The sequence below is a fragment of the Microtus pennsylvanicus genome, chromosome 11 (genome assembly GCF_037038515.1).
Source record: "Microtus pennsylvanicus isolate mMicPen1 chromosome 11, mMicPen1.hap1, whole genome shotgun sequence".
In the NCBI taxonomy this organism is placed as follows: domain Eukaryota; kingdom Metazoa; phylum Chordata; class Mammalia; order Rodentia; family Cricetidae; genus Microtus; species Microtus pennsylvanicus.
The window spans coordinates 28,196,758-28,218,595 of NC_134589.1; the positions used below are offsets into that span (position 1 = coordinate 28,196,758).

The window sequence follows — 21,838 nt, forward strand, 5'->3', positions numbered from 1 at the left end:
TTCTCATTTTGATGTAGGAGTGTTTGGATTACACATGCGCTCCCTGGCAACTGCACCAGGCTTTTCACAAATGTTCAGAGCATCAGGATGTGCAATGGTACCCAAACCTGCTAAGGTATCTTTTCCTGGTCCATAACCCACCCGCACCCACCCACCCTCCCTCCCTCCCTCCCTCCCTCCCTCCCTCCCTCCCTCCCTCCCTCCCTCCCTCCCTCCCTCCCTCCCTCCCAGGGTCTTTCTCTGTAGCACAGGCTGGCCTAAAAAAACTTGTGGTATCCTTCTCCTTCAGCCCCCTAAATGTTTCTATTTTAATAAATATTTCTGGCCAGGTAAATAAAAAATAAAAAATATTTCTGGCCAGGTAAAGGTGGCGCATGAATTTAACAGCAGTACCCGGGAGGCAGGGGCAGATGGCTAAAGGCCAGCCTGGTCTACAAAGTGAGTTCCAGGCAACCAGGTATAGAAACCCTGTCTTGAAACACACACACGCACACACACACACACAAAAAAAAAAACCAAAACAAACAAACAAAAAAACAAACCACCAATCCTATCCACCTAATGTTATAACTCCCTTTATTTAGGTAATAGAAAGAACTCATACATGTACACATAATTTAGGAATGAGTATAATAATGATTTGTGACATCTAAGGATTACAGATTTTAGTGAGCATATGTGATACCCACAACTTTAGGAAAAACTCCACAACCCTCTTTCAACCTAATTTACACGAGGGCTCTTATAGGAACTTCTTACCTTAGCAAATAAATGTGGTGGTGTATCAAAATGTCCATCCTGTTTCTTTGTAATATCTACAAGGAAAAGTTACATACTAATCTGTCAGCATTTGTGAGAAGACCAAAAAAAACCCAAAAAAAACCAAAAAAAACACACCTTCCTTGAAGGGTTCGAACTTACAAGGTATATAATACTCTAAAACACAGCAAAAAACAAAAACATGTCTTCTACATTTATGATGGTGAATAATATTAATAATATCCTGCACAGCCTGCACCCGTCAGTAGGCCTTTCTAGAAGAATGTTTTTGTGTGTTTAGTCAGGTCTAGTTAAACTTAAACTTGCCATCTAGATGATAAGTAAGTGTAAAGGAGATCCCTTTTCATCTTTCAAATGTCTGGATAATTAGACAATTTTGAGGAAAAAAAGAGATTTTAAAAGAATTTATTTTGGTGCTAGAAATCAAACCCTCATGTATGAAAAGTAGATCATTTTAAATAGGGAGGAAGAGGAAGGAACACATGGAATTATACCGGGGACCAACTTCAACAAAAATACCTCTTGCCAGGTTAGAAGTGTGGGAATTTAGGAATATAGGTGTGGGGATTTAGGGATATAGTAAAGAATATGAAGACGCGAATGAAAACAGAATGGAGAAACGCAGAATAGTATCAGGAAAAAATTCCAATGAGTACTGAAATTTTCCCACATTTAATTTCCAATTTCTTTAAATACCCTCGACCCCAAAAGGTAAAAGTAAGACAAAAAATTTGCATTATCATGATACAAGGAAATGAACAGACGAATTGAAGGTTGTAGGCTACAACCACAGTTAAACATTCTATTCTGCTGCTGGAACAAAACAAGTCACCCAAGACCAAAACATTCTGGAGGTAAACCACTCCCTGGGTGGAATCCAAAGTTATCTCCTTAAGGGAACTGGAACTTAGTTGGATCCATAGACTTTTGTTTGAAACATATCTATATATTTCTCTATTCCTGAAATACAAGGTCTGGCTATTAGCTATCCTGATGACAATAATCTAGGGAAAACTCTCTGATCTACATCTATGTGGGGCCTTTGTGAAGTAGAAGCACTATAACCTTGAAAAAACTAGAGGTAAGTTCCAACTCTCTGACCTTTGGTCAACAAGAAAATAGGTTCCCATTTTCGGGCCCCCACAGAATCAGTATTCTAATTACAGGAGAAGAGTCAAACTAGAATGCTTTCTTTGATCTATTCTTATAGAGAGAAACAACCAAGTAGTTTATTCAACCTCACTGATAAACTTTTAAATTTTTGTGACAGTTGCTTACCAGATCTTTTGAATCGATGGCCTATGCTTCGAGACCATCCGATATGGTGGATTAAGGGGCTGTGCATGTGGCACCAGAAGTCATCCGTTCGATCTTCACTCTCTTCATACACTAACCTTAATCTTCCTCCAATTACACTTTCCACCACTGCTACTCTTGTTCGACATAAATGCCTCTTGTCGACTACTTCTACTCTCATGCAAGGCTTGAAAGGGTACTGCATACTCTCTGAAACCTTCAAACAAAAGCAGAAAGATCCTGTATGAAACTCATAACAAAGGTCTACAAGTAGTTTCAATATTGCCCTGTCAATACTGTATGTATTTATGTATTTGCTTTGTCTTTTTTTTTTTTGGACACAGTAGCCCTATCTGTAAGTAGCCCTGGCTGTCTTTAACCTTGCTAGTAGTGGAAGCTGACCTTGAACTCAAGAGATCCACTAGTCTCTACCTCCCAAGTTCAGTGATTAAATAAGTGCACCCACCATGCCCTGGCTCTCATTGTTTTGGGGACTAGAGTTTCACTTTGTAGTCTAGAAGTTTACACAGTTGGCCATCTTTCTGCCTTAATCTCCTGAGTACTAAGATTACAGGTATGAGTCACCCTTTCTGAACATGTATTTTGATATTTAACAGATCAGAAATTGTAATTCCTTAAAAACCCCTCTAAGTAATTCTTTTAGGATTCTATTTTTACCTTTTGTGAGAAATCGGGAGGAAGCGTTTTGGCACCAGTGAGTCTCTTTACTAGAAAAGCTTTCCAGTTTGTGTATTTGTGCTGAACAGCTAAAAGAAAAAAAATAACTAGTCAGCAAAGAGGATTTCACAAAATAATTAAAATAAAACAAAACAAGGTTAACAAGTTTCTCTGGAAGTCATGACTATGAAATAAAGTACTGAAAAGTAGCAAGAATGGAGAAAATAAGTATGTCTTCCCAACATAAAAATATTTTAATTACTGTATCATATTAGGATATTATATTTAAGATTTCAGAAAGCACTAAGATATATACATACACTGAAAATGACCAAGGAGCTGCAGAGTTGGCCCAGTGGTTTAGAGAACTTGTTGCTACTCTCATGGGGTACTGGAGTTTGATTCCCAGTACCTACAAAATGGCTTACAACTGTCTAGAACTACAGCTCGGGGGGGGGGGGGGGGGGAAGCTCTACTTCCCTCTGTGGAGTCAGGCATGCATGCATGTATATATACTTGCAAGCAAAATACTCATACCTATAAAATAGTGAATATGAAGTTTAAAATAAAATAATAAAATGACAGGGAGGCTACTCACTTCTAGGAGGAACGAGAGGTTTTCCACTGGCTGCACACCAACCAACTGGATGAATATCAGACCCACATATATTGCACCAGAAGTCCAGAGAAGAATCATTTTCAAATCCTTCATATCTCAAAAGGGCATTATAACCTAAAACCAACAAACTGATCATTACATAGTAAGATAATAAATTAAAATGATTCAACCCCTAGGGTGATGGCTGTCACACTCTGCTTTCCCTCTGTAGCAGAACCACTTGCTGTTATTTATAAGCAGAGGGTAGTCCCTTCCAGGGACTCCCGCCCATGCCAGGGTTAGGATTTAGACATGGGGTGGTGTGAACAACCTACACTTCTAAGTCCCAGGGCAATAATGAATCTGTTGGACTATGATCCAACTTTGAGAATCCCTTGTTAATACAAAGACAATTTTTCAGTGCATGGCCTTTCCCTTTGTATTTCAATTAATATAATTTCTCAACTCTCAGAAGGGGGAACACCTTAGCGAAAACAAGGTGTGATAGTTTCATGAGAGCGTGCAGTTTTCTTTTTCTTTTGAGATAGAATCTCATGTAGATGAAGCTGGACCAAATGGACTATATATACAGCTGGAGACAACCTTCTGCTCCTCCCTCTACCTACCAAGTGCTAGAATGTTAAGTGTGATCAGTAAGTCTGAAACAGTTCTTAAAGTTTTGTTTTTGGGATGTGTATGTGTATCTGTGTACATGCATGTGCAGGTCAAAGGATAATCTTAGGTGTTGGTCCTTCCCTTCCGCCCTGTTTGAGATAGGTTCTTTGGCTGTCTGCCACAGTAAACCAGGCTAGCTGGGCCATAAGTTGGGCCAGCCAGCGTTGGGCAAGAATTTCCAAGTAAAATTTAAGTTTAAACCCACAAAAAAACAGGAGCCAAGTGTAGCTTCGTGGTAACAACAAGTTTTCAGATAGGCTCTGTCTGCAAGGGAGGTGCAGTAAAAACCGTGTGGCTTCTTAAAAAAAAAAAAAAGCTGCAGCTTCCTGGATTGCTAGCACAAAAGGCTGGAGCATTTAAATCGGTTCTGTGAGCAGATTGCTACATAGACTTGCTGTGTGCCTAAAAATGGGGCAATGTATGTGGCTCTCAGAGGCAGCAAACATGCTTCTGCCATGTTGGACTGGACAGAGCAAACAGGCATAGCAGTGTTGTCTTTAGCCATGCCCACTTAGCATTAAAAAAGGGGGGGCCTTCTGACAAAAAGTAATTACAGATATGAAATAAGTACAGATTCAGATAAAAAAGACCTCTAAATGGGTCACAGTGATGTGTAAATGTACATAGGCTTGGGACAGAGAAGAAAAAGAGTAAAGAGACAGTGAATGTAATAGAAAAGAGTACAGAAGTCACAGGCTAAAGGAGTAAAGATAATAAAATATTAAACTTGTAGAAAAAGTAATAGAGAGGCAGAGGCAGGCGGATCTCTGCGAGTTCGAGACCAGCCTGGTCTACAGAGCTAGTTCCAGGACAGGCTCCAAAGCCACAGAGAAACCCTGTCTCGAAAAACCAAAAAAAAAAAAAAAAAAAAAAGAAAAAGTAATAGAATAGGAAAAATAAGCCATGTAAAGATGGAAAATACAGAGTCTGTTATGTATATTATTGTGTCTTCTTTGAATTTTTTGACTGTGAAAGAGTTAAGTACAGAGAGACATTTCATTGTACGAGCTGCTAAGCTAAACCAGCACATATATTTTTAAGTTATTCTGATTCCAAAATTTGGGTGTAAGGATTTGTTGCTTTGGAAAAAAGGTTCTTCTTTTGTTTCCACAGAACATGAGAACCTGTGGATTTCTTCCAGACTAATGTGGTCTGATGGACCAAGACTCCCTTGAAAGGTCACCATGAACACTCTCAAAAATTACTTCGCCCAATAAAAAGCAGGAAGCAGTTTGGAAAGAACTACACCTATATTCCCAAATAGTGCCTATAAATGTTTATATACATTTAAAGGGGAATATGCTATAGAGATTTGCATTGGTATGGATCTTTGGTTTACTGATACAAATTTAAGGTCAATTTTATTATATTGTGTATATGTATTTCTGATCTTGATTAAGGTACTGTGTTTGAACAGCTCATTTAAAAATGTAATGTACAGTTAAGAAATATAATAGATAGTCATCCAGTCAATAACATAACATCTAGTCATGTTAAGTTTTCTAGATATATAGAGATATATTTCAGTTAGACAGATATTCTTCAATTCTTTCAGAGACCTTCAGAATATGGCATTTAAAATGTTTGAATAACTTAGGTCTTCTCATGACATGAGACACATCTGCTCCTGGCATCACCAATCTTCTTCAAGAGGATGACAGGCATCAAAGAAGCTCCTTATGGTGTTTGTTAGCCGTTTGGGCTAGAAACTGCTCCTGCTTCGTGGGAGGGAAAGTCTGCTGGAAACTATGGGCCCGTAGGCCAAAGATGGATGCCCCAATGTTACAGAAGAACTTTGCGTGACTGCTCAGGTAGCCAGATTATCTCTGTCAATTCTAGTTTTGGAAGTTGCTTACAATGCACTTTCTGTTAACTTAGATAACATATCCTTCTGGAGTCTTTGATGGAGTCGAAGAATAGTTACAATTATAGTTTTTTTTTAGTTATGATAAAAGATAAAGTAGATATAAATATTGTTAACTATAACTCTTGCTTGATAACTGTTTTGCTATATGTAATTTTACTATGTTAAAGTTAAAACCTCCTTTTAAATAAAAAAAGGGAAATGGTGTAAGAGGGCCTTCTATATATATGTGTTGCTTTTATTGGTTAATGAATAAAGAAACTGGCTTGGCCTGATAGGGCAGAGTAGAATTAGGTGGGGAAAACTAGACTGAATGCTGGAAGAAAGAAGGCAGAGTCAGGGAGAAGACATGTAGCCCAATCAGAGACAGATGCTGAACTTTACCCAGTAAGCCACAGCCTTTTAGCAATACACAGATTAATGGAGATGAGTTAGTTTAGAATATGAGTTAGCCAGAAATGTGCTTAAGCTATTGCCCAAACAATATTGCAAATAGTATGGTTTCTGTGTGATTACTTTGGGGCTGAGTAGCTGAAAACAAAGAAGCAGCCTACTATAACAAAGATATATGAAGTAAACAGAAAAAAACCAACAAAACCCAGAAATATAAAACCAGAATTAGTAATTAGGAATAGTAAACGTAATTAGATAGCAAATATGCCCCTTTGAACTACTTATATCAAGTGACTCAAACATCTGGGACAAAAGCTGTGATGAAGCATTTAAAGAATGATTATGTAGGAAGTTGTCTCAAGGAAAAGACATGGAATTGAAGAAAACAGAGCCTGGGACTCTTGCTTGTCAGTGATTAAATGCAAAGATAAAACAAACAAACAAAAAACCCCAACAAACTTTGATTGAGAAAAACCAGCTTCATGTTAACAGACCATTTATGTTGGGGAAGCAATAAAAAAAAATCTGTTCAACACTTCATAGTGAAGTTGCAAACTATGGCTCCCTTAAAGGATAAAGAGGCTATTGGTGATGCGTGAAGAGGAAAGTATAATTAAAATTATTTTTTGTGGGTAGGGATGTAGCTTATCGGGAGAGGTCTTGCCCAGCAGCACACAAGGCCTTGGATTCTCTCACCCCTCCAGGACACTTTGTCTTTTTTTGAAACAAGGTCTTTCTGTTATATAGGCCTGGCTGATCTGCAACATGCTACATAGACCAGGTTGGCTCTAACTCAGAGATCCACATGCCTTTGCCTCCTAAGAGCTGGGATTAAAGGTGTGGCGCCACCACATCTGGCACCAAGGCCACTTTTAGGTAATTCTAGGGGAGGTGTATAGTAAAGCAATACTCAGAATGTTATAGGGAGACAAGCTGGAGATAAAGTCCATACAGCTGGCCTGGCCTACTGGTTGATTTTTTTTTTAAATGGCTAGAAAGAACTAAAGGAACAATATTTCCTTCAGATAAAGATGTGATAGCTTTATGAGACTCAAATTTCATGAATAAAATTCTACAGTTAAATCCATTTGTTTATATGTTGCTATAGTTGTTCACTGTTAAAATGGGGGGAGATAGGGTAGTGTAATAGACTGCAAACCCCACATATCCAAGAATACTTATTGTTTGGCTAGTTGTAAAGGAATTTAAACTTAAAGAAAATTTTTTACAGAAGTTTTTGTTACTGGCATTTTCTAGTAAATCATCATGTATGCTTTTCACCTGCTAATTTTATAATTCCAGCAATCCAGAAGACTTTGGTAGGTAGACTGCAGTCTGTATTGGGAACTTCTATTCTTACATTTTCTGAGATATCACCCCAGCAGGTCCCCATAGGTGCCTGTCATACAAAAATTATTAAATTATTATTTTATAATATAAGAACGAAACATCATTCAAAATTAAATATCATCAATAATGGAATATTCAAATGAAATGTCATTTTAATTCATTCATATTTTCTTGAAGTACAGTTTCTACTCCTTGATAAAAAGAATTGTATATGGAGACATCCAGAGTCAGGATCAGATTCAAGACAGAAGACAGAATGTGCATCCATCAGATCCACGTTGACTTTGAAATTCAAGACCAAACATGACATTTAAGCAATTTTTATTCTAAAACCTGAATGATAAACATGGCCTACATCCTATATCAAGGTGACTTGAGGAAATTCGGTGTTTTTAATGTGTAACCCTTAACTTTTAAAGATCTTGCCCAAGAGCAGGAAAAAAAAATTCCAATTAAAAGGTTTCAACATGATCCACAGAAATAAAACAGGTATTTCAAATATAAGCTAAATCCACAGAATGTAAATACAGTCTATTAAGGCGGACAGGAAAAAGCACTGGGAAAGTCATTAAAGGGGGGAGTTGAAGAGATTTAGGAAATGAGGCCTGCAGTAAATTGTTAAATAACTTATTTCAAATTTTCTCATGTAACAATTACTATGAAAACAAAACTTCCAATGTTAGAGCTGCTGATCACTGGCATCCATACTACTGATTAAGATGGCAACTGAGAAAACTACCTGAAAGTATAACAATCACATTCCCCAAAAGGTAATGTTCTCATTTCTATGACTCCCTAAACTGCAAGGCAATACACAATTACTTGGACTTTATGCAATAGTAAATTAAATCAAGTACATGAACTTATAATTATTAATTAGTGCTGGTAATTCTAGTCTCTGTGGCCCTGGATAATCAGGTTTCCATGAAATGTAGAACACTGGACATAAATAAAAGGATAAGGTGAGGGTCTAGAAGGCCTGGTAATGTGAATAAATCAGGTGAAAACAAAACAGCTTCAAAATTAAAAGATAAGCAAGCATAGAATGAACTAGCAAATATGGACATTGGGAAAATGTATTCCGAAGGAGTGCCCCTTTATAGTTTGATATAACCCAGAACAGAGTCAGTCTGAAGTAGTATTTCACTCCTGCCCTCTAAACAGTTTATAAATTTCTGAAGGAAACACAACGTCAAATAATGGCGAGCTAAGATCGAGAAACCAAAGACAGAATCAATTAATGGCTAACTCTTTGGGTAGCAGCAACAAATAGACCTTATTAACTTAGAGACACACCCAATCTCAATTATTTGTGATTATGGGGAAGGAACACATATATATCTTCCCAAGAGGGAAGGGGAAAAACAAAACTACCTCCTCCCGTTTTGACACAGGGTTTTGCTACGTAGTTCAGGCTGGCCTGGAATTTGCCATGTATACCACACTGGCCTCAAATTTGCAATGATCCTGCCGCAGTACCCCTCCCTCCCAAGTGCTACGGTTATAGGTATGTGTGCCACCATGCCTGGTTTTCCTTTGTAAACAGGAAGATTGGACCCTTCAGGTTCTGCTACCTCCCCTACATCATTCAAGACTGTAGGGCCATCCCTATTGCCAGCAGATATAATCAGAAAAGGAGAGGCCAGAAGGAAGACAAGTAACACAAACTAAGCTAACATAAATTAATACAAAGACCATATATTATTCATTTCTTGTAAAGCTTAGCATCAGAGAAGATAGGTGCAGGTAAATGCATGCATAAAGCTGCATTAAACTCAAGTAGGGTAGCTACTCTTTGTTTGACTGCCAAATCTGTGAATTCAGTTTTTATTGAGAAGAGCCATGGATATATACTGACAAGCTATATACAAGGTTAGGTGGGCACATGCTAAATGAAATTTGCATACAGGACTCCTTTCTGAGCTAGACTTGACAAACTGTTTGCTGGTCTTTTTTTTTTTTTTTAAAGTTTCAGTATTATCTTTGGAGAAAATACTTTTTAGTGCCATTTATTAAAGAAAAGGAGTGTCAATATTTACTCAAACAAACAAACAAAAAAGGTAATGCTCACTTGAGTGGGAGATCTTTGGTTTGATGCCTATAGTCTGGATTGGTATAGGAGAAAGTAGCAGAAAGTGACATTTGTTCTTGCCTGTAAGGTTGTGGTTCTGCTAGGCCCTCTTAAACCAATCCATATGGTTCACTCTATGAAAAAAAAATGAAGGAATAAACATCAACAAGATAGAGCACTACAGTTCTAACAGAGTATGTGCTCAATGTGTTGAAATGATAGTGATTTCATAGATATATCTGCCCTTTTTAAAAAAATGAATATCATTTTAAGTGTGGAAGACGGAATGACCCAGGGCTTGACAGCCATCTTCATCCAAGTCATCTGTCTTCTCTTGCTGGCAGGAGGGATACCTTTGAAGTCTGGATTGGTATAGCATGAACTAGCAGAACCATCATTTACAGGTAACAACAAATTTACCTTCCAGACTCAGGATGCGAGGTCTACCTCAGGCTCCTCCCAAACAAGGAAGATCTGCTCCACCACTTCCTGCTCCAGGGCCACTCGTGAGAGCTATCTGGGAGCGACTCTCCTTCCCTGCAAAGTAAGCTGTCATCAGGTCCTGTAGAGATGGCCAAATCCAAATGCTGAGGGGGTCCCCAACACAAATGTATTATAACCTTCACCTACCTATCTGAAAGAAAATAACCTGGCAGGAAGTCTTACATCCTTCACTCTCAGAACATTCCCAGATAGTTCAATAGCCCAGATGCCTGGTATTCAGATGCTAAGAGGGCACACATGATGCACACAGAAATAAAGATCTCCTGCTACAGCACTGCTAACCTCAAACTTTGGATAACCACAACCAACTTTTAAAGAGTGTAAAGGGGCAGAGGTGAGACCTGAAGTTGCAGGTAGGAAACCAAGAAAGAATTTATCACCATGATAAAGCAAAATCCACCATTACTATACCTCAGAACACGACTGCTAAAGTGTTCCTATTAGAGAAAGATGAAATAATATTTTGTCAAAAAAGACAAGGGAAGAAGCCAGGCACAGTGCTGCATGTCTGTAATCGCAGCACTTGGGAGGCTGAGGCAGGAACTGAAAGCTAGCTTGGGATACACAGCAAGGACCTATATCTCAATTTCTGCCTTGACCCAACAAAACACAAAACAAAACAAAACAAAACAAACCTTCCAACCTATTCTCTCCAGAAAGTGTACTCACCTTTCGATCTGATACCAGAATCTATTAGGGAGTGGGGTGGGGGTGATGATAGCATAGAGATGGGGAGAGCAAGGAAAATACAAAAGAAAAATGGAATGTTTGAGAGCACTTGAGAAAAATGCTACAGATGTGTTAAAAAAAGTAAAAGTCACTAATTTGAAGGCTTTTTTGGGAGGGAGGTTAGACAAGGCCTTACTCTGTAGCCCAGGCTGTCCTAGCACGCACAATGTAGACCAAACTAGCCTCATACACGCTGTGATCCTCCTGCCTCAGCTTCCCAAAGGAAGCCTTCTATGTAAATACAGGTATGCAGCTACTTGATGACAGGTAAAATATGCAAAACATATTTTAATCATTAGAAGATACCAAAATAAAAACAAAATCCACTCTGGGAGAGAGTCCGAAGTTAAGACATTCATTTAGATTTAGGTTTCCTTTTAAATTAGGTTTTCCTGAAATACCTATTGCAGGTGGGTTTCATAATGGGGGCTCGCTCCCTGCCTTTGTAGAGAGAATGCATTGCGTATTAGTGTTAGGGTGGGTGGAGGAACAAGTATAAGAAACCAACTCAAGTTTCCCTTTCTTAAAGATTTATTTTATGCATAGAACACTCTATCTGCATATATGCCTTTATGCCAGAAAAGGTCATCAGATCTCACTATAGGTGGTTGTGAACCACTATATGATTGCTGGATATTTAACTCAAGATCTCTGCAAGAGCAGCCAGTGCTCTTAACCATAGAGCCATCTCTGTAGTCCCAAGTTTTATTTACATTAGAAATAAATTTTATAATCTAAGATGACACATGGAGGTTCTATCTTTAACTATAAAGGAGATGAGTTATAGTATCCATTTTGCAGAGTCCTCTTTCTGTAGGTCGAGGACAGCGGGGGAAACACCCTAAAAGGTAATTTTAATAACATTCCTAATAAACATATAACTGAGAAATCAAATCATGAATTTTACTAAAAAGCCAAACTATTGTTATAGCTCATGTACAAAAAAGAGGGCTTCTCTTTTTCTTTTTCTGAAGTTTTATTATCTGTGCATTGGTGTTTTGTCTGCATTCATGTCTGTGTGAGGATGTTGGATCTCTTGGATCTGTAGTTGTAGACCATGTGAACTGCAATGTTGGTGTTCGGAATTGAACTTTGGTCCTCTGGAAGAGCAGACAGTGCTCTTTTTTTTTTTTTTTTTTTGGTTTTTCTAGACAGGGTTTCTCTGTGGCTTTGGAGCCTGTCCTGGAACTAGCTCTGTAGACCAGGCTGGTCTCGAACTCACAGAGGTCCACCTGCCTCTGCCTCCCGAGTGCTGGGATTAAAGGCGTGCGCCACCATAGCCCGGCTACAGACAGTGCTCCTAACAGTGGAGTCATCTCTCCATTAAACCAAAGTAAATATGTATGATACGTGCTACAAATGAATAAAAACTTATTTCTTCAGAAAAGCTGCACTTAGGTCAGGGATAAAAACAACAGAAAGACTGTATATGTGACAGATACCGGTGTATTCACGGAGGCAGAAAGAAAAGGTCAAACTCAGCTTTAAAGTCATAGTATATAAGTTAAGTGTTGCAGATCATGTCTCTAATCCCAACATGTCTCTAATCTCCTGAGGCAGGAGAACTGCCATGATTTCCAGAGTAGTCTTGTCTATGGAGGTCCTGCTTTGAAAACCAACCAATCAACAAATCATCTTACCACCTCCTACCACAAAAACCAGTACTGTCCTCCCAATCCCAAGTCACAGTATAGCTACACATGATGGCACACCGTTATAATCCCCTTTAGGAGTCCGAGGCAGGAAGACTGAGTTCCAAGCCAGCCTGGGCTACATAGTAAGAGACCCTATTTCAATACTGTCAACTCCTCCCACCTCCTCAGATAAGTATCTGTGAATTTGATAAACCTATATAGTATATATAAGCGGTATTTGGTAACATGATTAGTATTTTTTTGTTTGTTTTTGCCTTTTGTGGATACTACTAGTGAAGAACTAAGAAAGGTCTGGAGAAATGGCTCGGTGCATTCTGCTTTTGTAGGATTTTAGTTTGTTTTTTGACACCCCTATTCAGTGTTTCACACCCACTTGTAATTCCAGCTTCAAGTGCCCTGACATCTTTGGCCTCTATGGGCACCTGTACTTACGTGTGCATACCCACATACAGACATATACAAAACAACAAAAGTAATCTGAAAAAGAACTAAAAACTTCAAATTCTGAAAAATAAAAAAGTTTAAAATTATAACCCAATTTCTCAGAAATGTAGTAAAGCTTTAGGCTGAGCTAAAGGATTCTGAAGAAGCTGCCAGCTTTGTGACTACACATTAAAGAACACGTTTCTTGAGGTTTCTGTCAGAGTCTTACACTGTAGCCAGGTGGGTCTGGAACTCACACTGCTCTTGCTTCAGCTTCCTGACTCCTGGTCTAACAAGTGTGCATTACTGTATATGGTTAATTTAGGATTAAGTTAAAATTTTATTAGTCAATTCAGTGATAGCCAAGGAAAGATAGACAATGGTTGGAGACCAATTTGCTCTGCCAAACCAATCAGTATAGTTTCTCGCTGTGATTGAACCAGACTTTATTAGGTAAAAAATAATATGGAAAAGGACAAAAGGAACTCAATTTTCACTGTAGACTTATCTTTCTTTTTGGTATTAATGAGGTCTCATCAAATTGCCCAGGCTGGCCGTAAACTTGTGGTCCTTTTGTAGCTGAGATTACAGGGCTACAGCACTAGGGTTGGTTCCAAAGAGTTTTTGCTTGTTAGTTTATTTATTAGACAAAGTCATGCTAATGTCACCTAGTTGGCCTGGTACTGAGTATACATCTTAGGCTGGCTGCAGACACAATGGCCACCTACTTGGCTTATTCTTCTGAGTGCTGGGTTACAGGTATATACCACCAATGTTTGACTCTAAGATACTTAGATACCTTTAATTTTCCTAAATTTTATTTTTATTTTAAATTATGTTTATGTATATGTGTCTGTGGCTTTGTGTGTATGTCTATGTAAGTGTTCATGGAGGTCGTAGGCATCATATCTCTGTGGAGTTGGATTTATAGGCAGTTCTGAACCACTCAACATGGGTGCTGGGAACAGAACTTGATTCCTGCCAGAGCAGTGTATGAGCTTAACTGCTGAGCCATTTCTCTAGTATTACAATGTATGTTACGGAACTTCATTTCCAGAAATTATACAGTTTCACACTTGAAAATGTATGACTGTTTTAAGTGCTGAGAATAGTGTATTTGGACCTTTACTTGAGAAAAAGATGGATAAACTGGAGAATCCAGGCAGTCAGGATTCTGACATCATACTCATAACAACTGTTTCAACCCAAACAACTTTGCTTCTGCATCATATACTACAGATGAGTGTTTGTAAATTAGGTTTGAAAAAGAACCTCTACAAGCAAGAAGGCTCTTATTTGATACCCAAGTGGGCAAGAGGACAGACGTGGGTCTCTAAGAAGAAAATCCTGTCAGAGAACGCATTAAGTCTTAGAGGTATGATGTTATGAGATAGGGTCTTCTGCTCCCAGTAATTCCTGGTAAAAGACTTCCCACAGTCCAAACCAGTAACTTCTCTTAGAGACAAGAAAGAAAATGATCTCCAGGGAAAGACTGGAGAGCCATCTCTGAAGAAAATAAAGGTTAGCATGAGTTCTACCTCTTAAATCAAATGGCTTCAACTGAAAATGTTGACTGAAGCAGCAGAACAAATTCACTGTGCTAAGGCAAAGCTTTTCCTCTCTGATAAGGAGGAGGCAGTAAAGAAAGGTGAGTGGAACAGGAATGATGGGTTTCACATAACCGAAAGATGCTTCATTCTGAGTGAGAAAGGGAAGGTGTCACATTACATTAATAAGTTAGCTGCTCCATCTATGCCATAGAATATCCTTTACTGCTAGTCTTGAACTCACTATGTAGCTGAGGCTAGCCTTAAACTCTTGGATCCTCCTGCTTCCACCTCCCAAGTGCTGAGATTATAGGTATATGCTACCATACCCAGAACCTGACTGAATTTAAATTATAAAATAAATATTTTCATTGTTAAAAAAAGCAAACTATTACAAGTCTAAAGATCCTTTATTACTATCTCCAACCTGATTCAAGCAGTTCCCTTGACATAACCACAACACTCAGTTTAGTATTTATTTTTCCAGTCCTTTCTGGAATTGTACTTATTTCCAAGGTAGAATTAGCTGCTCTACGACCATTTCAATCCTAAAAATAGCAAAGCTGTACACAAAATCAACCAACGTAATTATTTAAGAGATGTACTTGAAGAATTTTAGTCAGTATAATTGTTCAAAGATACGGACAGGAACTTAAATACACTTTCAAGACCTTGAAATGGTACTTTTTTTTTTTTTTTGATTTTTCGAGACAGGGTTTCTCTGTAGCTTTTTGTTCCTGTCCTGGAACTAGCTCTTGTAGACCAGGCTGGCCTCAAACTCACAGAGATCCGCCTGCCTCTGCCTCCCGAGTGCTGGGATTAAAGGTGTGCGCCACCACCGCCCGGCTCTTGAAATGCTATTTTTAAAATATTCTGGCTGCTTATAAAAAAAGGTTTGACCTAGTTTATGACATAAAACATTAAAAAGACGATCTGGATAAAGATGAAAGCCATTTAAAAAGAGACAACAGACAAATGTGCCAGGAATCTGGGATGAAGACTTACTATGGAATTCTGAGCATCTCAGCACCACAGAGCAACACTATGAAGTTTGTGCTTCATGCTCTGCAGGGCTAAGCATAGGACCTTTAGTGTGTGGCTGGGTAGGTGTACTACCAGTGAGTGACACCTAAGTTCTGGAGTTCTCTTTCTAGCTGTTATACACAATGCAACCATATACATTACACAGTTGTTCCCTAGTATGTATTACCAACAGTACAGCAAAAATCACCCATTTGACTCTCAGAAAAGCACCTAAAGGTTGCATTTTAGTTTTCTTAGCATGTCACAGACAAAGGGCTTAACATTTGCACTCTAAGGGAAGAAAACCAACAAATGAATGCACTGGGCTTTAATATACATTTATATGAGTGAAGTAATTAGTATGCTTCTGATAAAAATCTTTCACTTACAGGATGAGTGAGAACTCCTTTGGATTTCATGTTAAGAAAGTATGTGCAGTTTGTTCATAAGCTATTATTTAATAAAGCCCTTAGCAAAAAGTGTGAACAAAACTGCATTAATTTCTAACTTTTCTGCTTATGTATGCACAGAAGTAGACAGTTGTTGAATATAAATTAATCATATCAGGTTAAGAGATATTAGGTCAAATTACCAAAGATAAATCAAACCAAAACAACACAACATCTGACACACTGGTTTTACATCAAATGCTCTGAAAACGACATCTTTCAAACTGTTTTTAATGACACAGATTACTTCCTCCAGCTCACAAGAAAACATTTCCGCTGCTTCTTTGTGTGTGCTTTTACATTTGGAGGCAAAAACAGCTCTTAGAAATGACCTGTTCAAATCACAAAGTTCTTGGGATGTGTTAGGCTGAGCCACACGACATTGCTAGCAGCCAACCAGTTCTGTTACAGAACTCCTCCCATATAGTTCATGTTTTATATGGTTTAACATGGAAACTGGATGAGACAGTAAACTGTTTTTAATTTTTTTTCCCCTGTTTTTTCGAGACAGGGGATTTCTGCAGTTTTGAAGCCTGTCCTGGAACTAGCTCTTGTAGACCAGGCTGGCCTCAAACTCACAGATAATCTAACTGCCCCTGCCTCCCAAGTGCTGGGATTAAAGGTAAGTGCCACCACCGCCTGGCTGAGATAGTAATTTTTGTTGTTGAAAATCATTCATAATGCAACTAAAAAACCTTTTTTCAAATTTTATGATTGGTATTTTGCCTGCATGTATATCAGAAGCCCTGTAACTAGAGTTACAGACAAGTGTGACCTATCATTGGGGTGCTGGGAATTGAACTTGGGTCCTCTGGAAGGGAAACAAGTGCTCTTAACTACTGAGCCATCTCACCAGCTTGCAACTAAAACTCTTTTATTAATGTTGAAGGCAAAACACAGGATCTTGAATGTTTGAGGCAATCACCTTGTCACTGAGCTACAATACTTAAGAAGCCCCCAATAAGAGCTCTTTTGTTGGGCTAACATTACTTGTAAAACACAAGAAATTACTCTTAGCTATTAAGAATAATAGGACTTTTTTTTAATGGTATAAACAAAAAGTTTCTAAGGATAAGATGATGAGCTGTTATTGTATCTTCAGATTTAAAGATCATACATTTCATGGTAAGGGAGAAATTCCATACTCACATGCTTAAAACAAGCAACTGGAGCTGCTATGAAGCTATTGCTGTTGATGTAGTTACCCCAGCTGAAGCCTTCCACGGAGACTGCTGAAATAAAGTAAACTTAGATGTAACTAACTCTCCAACATTTTATTTCCAAAACAATTTTTCTTATTTCTAGACTTATACATGCTGAGCCACATCTTGCTAGCCTGAAAGTTGTTATTGTAATTTTGTTTATTTTTTTCTTTTCAAGACAGGGTTTTTCTGTGTAGGTCTGGCTGTCCTGGAACTCACTCTGTAGTCCAGGCTGGCCTCAAACTCAGAGATCCACCAGTCTTTGCCTCCCGAGTGCTGGGATTAAAGGTATGGGCCACCAGTTGGGCTGTGGTGGCGTACACCTTTAATCCCAGCACCTGAGAGTCTCAGGAGACAGAGGCAGGTGGATCTCTGAGTTTGAGGACAGTTTGGTCTACAGAGTGAGTTTCAGGCTAGTCAAGGCTATACAGAGAAACCCTGTCTAAGAACCCCCTTCCCCCAACCAAAAAGCCCACAACCACACAAAAAACCAAACCCAAACAAACAAACAACAACAACAACAACAACAAAACCCCCACCAAATAAAAAACTAAACTAAAACCAAAATCTCCAGAAGGAAGTTTTCGGGGAAATGTGATGACACAAACCTGTACTTAAAGCACTTGGGAGATGATGGCAGGGACCAGAGTTAATTAGTCCTATAGAGTAAGACCCTCTTTTCAAACCCACTCATCAAAGCTTTTGTTTTCACATAATGATTAAAGAACTTGACTAAATAATACGGACTTTTACTGGTTAAGCACCCTTTCTAACTACTTATTAACAAAAGTATATTAGATTTCAGAGTTTCATGGATTTTCAGCATGGACTTTATTGATACTTAAACAGCACATATTTCAAAACATTTTGGATTTCAGATTTTCTCTTTTGGTAGTGCTAGGAACTGAATGAGGGCCTTATGTACTGGGTGAGTACTCTACCAGTAAACAAATGCCTTCCTCAGATCATATTTTGTATTTCTAATTAGAGATGTCCCACTTTTATTTACAAGCACATTACTATCACCACTAGAACATCTTTGTGTGTCAATTAGTCCCTTCTACAACAGTTACCAACAAACCACCTGACACCAGGAAGCACATAGTGCAATCAGAAAAAACATAGTTTAAACACAACCCAAGGTCAGATGAGTAATATTTCTCTTTCATCACATTCACAAGAATTACCTGCTTTTGTCTTTGCTTGATTTTGCAAGGTAGCTTGATACTGAGCATAGGCAGCTAATTTAGCAACTAAAGGTTGTTTCTGAAGGACTTTTGCTTTCTTTGTTGGAGGCTTACCCTAAAACAAGAAAAGTTAAGTAAATAGAAATCTTCACCCCCTACACAACTGAAATTTAACATGACTGTATACTACTCATTCTGCTTAAATATTGAGGGTTTAGATAATTATTAAAGCAGAGGAAACATCCAAGGAATTTTAACATGAGAGTTTTTTTCTTTTTGTTCTGCTACAATGTAGTTATCTAATACGGGCTGCAGAGCTGGCGCAGACTAAAACAGCAATATGCGAATTAATATGTTAATAAAAATTATATCCCATAAGATGTTAAAATATAGGTTGTGGTGGATACTTGACCTCTTCTTAGAGTGGAAAGAATCAGTGTTATTTACTCATGCAGCTGCAAAGCATTGCTACTGATATGGTAAGAGAAGACAACTCAATGTTCAAAGAACAAGTGACTGAGGTTTATACCTTTAGTGCTAAGGCAAAAGGTCAATGACATAATGATCATGGCCAAATTCAGTGTGACAGACTGCCATCCATTTGGGTACAGACCACTGCTCAGGATCTTTGGGAACTGTCTATCTGAAATATAGAAATACATCTAAGTGATGTATTTCCTTCATCTGGGGCTTTAGATAACCTTTTCAGTGCTATGCAATGATCACCATCAGTTAAATAAGAAAGGCAAACTTGTGACCATACAGAAGATAATCACGAAAATCAGTCCTCTAATGCCTTAAGAAATTTTAAGTTGGTTTGGTAACAACTTAGTCAAGTAGTCAATACTTCAGGATTCTATAAGCATTTATATACACTTAAAAAAGATAATTTTTCTTTTCATTTCATGGATGTTTTAAAAAAAGGTGAATTATATTAGCAAACATATTTGGCTAAGGTATCAAATTGGTTGTACTCAAAAGTACAAAGTTGAATTTGGCTATCATGCACAAGGCTGGGGTTCACCACCAGCAACAAAAATTCCATGAACAAAAACCAAAGTACAGAGCACGATGGGGGGGAGGGGAGGAGGAAGAACGGAGAAGAAAAAAAAAACAGAAAAACTCAAAGAATAAATCATTTTCACCAAAATAGCAATTCTACCTTGATATTTACTCAAGAAAACATTGGGGAGGGAGCAGAGGAGAAAATGGCTATATTTTCTATATATAACAAGGTGTTTAATTGCACTTATGTGGAAAAAGGTCTTTTTATTTCACTTATAAAGATAATTTACACCTTATTTTGGATAGCCTGTCTTCACCATGTAAGATAATCCAGTTTATATTACTTGTGGCTTATACATTTCCTAAAAGTGCAGTCTGACATTTCCTAAAAGTGCAGGCTGTAAATCATTGGCCAGTTGGGGAGAGGCGGAGTGTTGTGAACCACAGTCAGATGACAAGTAAAAACAATGGGAAACAGGAAGAATAAGAAGGTTTCTGTACCGTTACCTGAAGTCTGGCCAAAATGCTTGCCTTCTTAGAGTTCGACGAGTAACTTCTTGAACAAGAAACACTGCAGAAACGTTTTGTTTTAGAGTAAAAAGCGTCTCGTACACCGACCATCCCACACATCTCACAGGTAGCTAATTAATAAAATAAAAACATTAATATGAAAGAGCATATAATAAATTCCAATCTCTCCACCTGTCTAGATGTATTTATCTAAAAATCTGCAAAGAACCCTTTCCCTCTTTCTTACAAATGATAGAGAAAAGTTATAGACAGGACCTGTATGATGCTGTGGTGGTGGCGGTGTATAAAATCTGAAAATCTAAAAGCCTTAAAAAGGTCAAGAGGTATGGAGACATATGTCACTGTGCGTTTGTGTGTGTGTGGGGGAGGAGACAGAAACCTTATTTTCAACTATCATTTTCCTAATGCTTATTATGTTGTAGGCATTTTCACATATAATGATACATATATAATATATTATGATGTAATATATATTATGAATTTCAGCTTTTAAAAGGATTATGTGCAGAAGATTAAAAGGAGAAAAAAGATTAAAAGGAATGCAAAAGCCTTTAAAATATTGCAAAGGTTGAAACCAAAAAAGAGCAAGCATTTAGAAAAATGAAGAGTATTCTTTCAATTATATCCAGGGACACAGAAGTATCGAGCAGGTGCTATGCATGAGGTCAGGGCAAGAGACAACTCGGCCTCTGATGGGTATTACATAATGGCCATAACTGGGATTGGCTATGCAATCAGGCTGAGGCAGAAGGGTTAAGAGTTTAAGGTCTGCCTAGGCTATAGAGAAAATTCAAGGCCAGTGTGGGTAAGTAAAACCCGTCTCAGCAAAAAGTGAGCTTGGATATAGTTCAGTGGAAGAACACTAGCATGCATGAGGCCCTAGTTTTAGTCCTCAGTACTGCCCAAGAGAGAGAAAACAAAACTAAAAACCACAGGTTAATGTTCCACCCAAATGGTTTAAAGTGTAACCAGCACTTATACATCCTCGAGAAATGGAAACAAGACAAAACACTAAAAATACAAGGAACTGGCAATGAATATGGGGTGTCCCGTACGAGAAAAAAATGGTTTGTACAAATTATATGTCATTAAAAGATTTGCAATTACCTACATTAAAAAAAAAAGTCTGCTGTAGTGGCACACTGTTTTGTTCCTAATACTTAGAAGGCAAAGCAGGCCCTGTCTCCACAGTGAGTTCCAGGCCAGCCTGGTTTACAGTGAGACCCTGTCTCTCAACAAAACCAAACTAGTCAAGTGGATAATGAATCCTTGACAAGAATTATACAACGTCAACAACTACAGTGCTCTTTTGTGGTAAGATTTCCACACTGGTATGATATCACCCATAGCAAGAATATGTAGAAATAGGAATAAAGCTCCCCCCCCCCCCACTTGAGACAGGGTCTCACTATGTAGCCCTGGTTGGGTTGGAATTCACTATGTATTCTAGGCTGGCCTTAAACTCACAGATATCTGCCTGCCTCTGCTTTCCAAGTGCTGAGAGTAAAGGTGTATACCACCATATCAAGTTCAGTATTTCTGACAAAAGTTTTCATATAGCTTTGTCGATCATGACTGAGAAATGTCAGATGGAGTAGAACACACCTAGGAAATCCTTCTTTTCTGGTTTGTGGTGCTAGATTTAATAGATTTAACATAGCATTTTTCCATGCAAGGAAAGAACTTTACTGCTGAGCCACACATCTATTTTTACCTAGGTACATTTTTTTTCCCCCCTTTTGGTTTTTGAGACAGGATCAAGTCTTGACTGTCATGGGACTTGTTATGTAGGCCAGGTTGGTCTAGATAGACCTCACAGAGATCCTCCTGCCTGTCTCCAGAGTGCTGGGATTAAAGGAGTGCACCATCATCCCTGGT

At 38.3% G+C, this 21,838-nt stretch overlaps 1 protein-coding gene across 12 annotated transcripts in view; it reads right to left on the reverse strand.

Moving 5' to 3' along the window:
* Positions 1–21,838, reverse strand: part of Mbtd1 (mbt domain containing 1) — a 63,810-nt gene that overhangs the window by 17,817 nt on the left and 24,155 nt on the right. For 6 of the 12 annotated variants that reach the window (XM_075991098.1, XM_075991094.1, XM_075991092.1 and 3 more), the window contains 8 exons: positions 19,931–20,070; positions 18,425–18,539; positions 17,185–17,267; positions 7,566–7,683; positions 3,353–3,487; positions 2,755–2,843; positions 2,059–2,293; positions 760–815 (listed from right to left, as the gene is read on the reverse strand). In XM_075991098.1, the coding sequence (XP_075847213.1) occupies positions 760–815; positions 2,059–2,293; positions 2,755–2,843; positions 3,353–3,487; positions 7,566–7,683; positions 17,185–17,267; positions 18,425–18,539; positions 19,931–20,070 (971 nt within the window). The remainder of the gene's footprint in view (positions 1–759; positions 816–2,058; positions 2,294–2,754; positions 2,844–3,352; positions 3,488–7,565; positions 7,684–17,184; positions 17,268–18,424; positions 18,540–19,930; positions 20,071–21,838) is intronic. The other 6 variants (XM_075991100.1, XM_075991099.1, XM_075991101.1 and 3 more) reach the window with 3 other exon arrangements.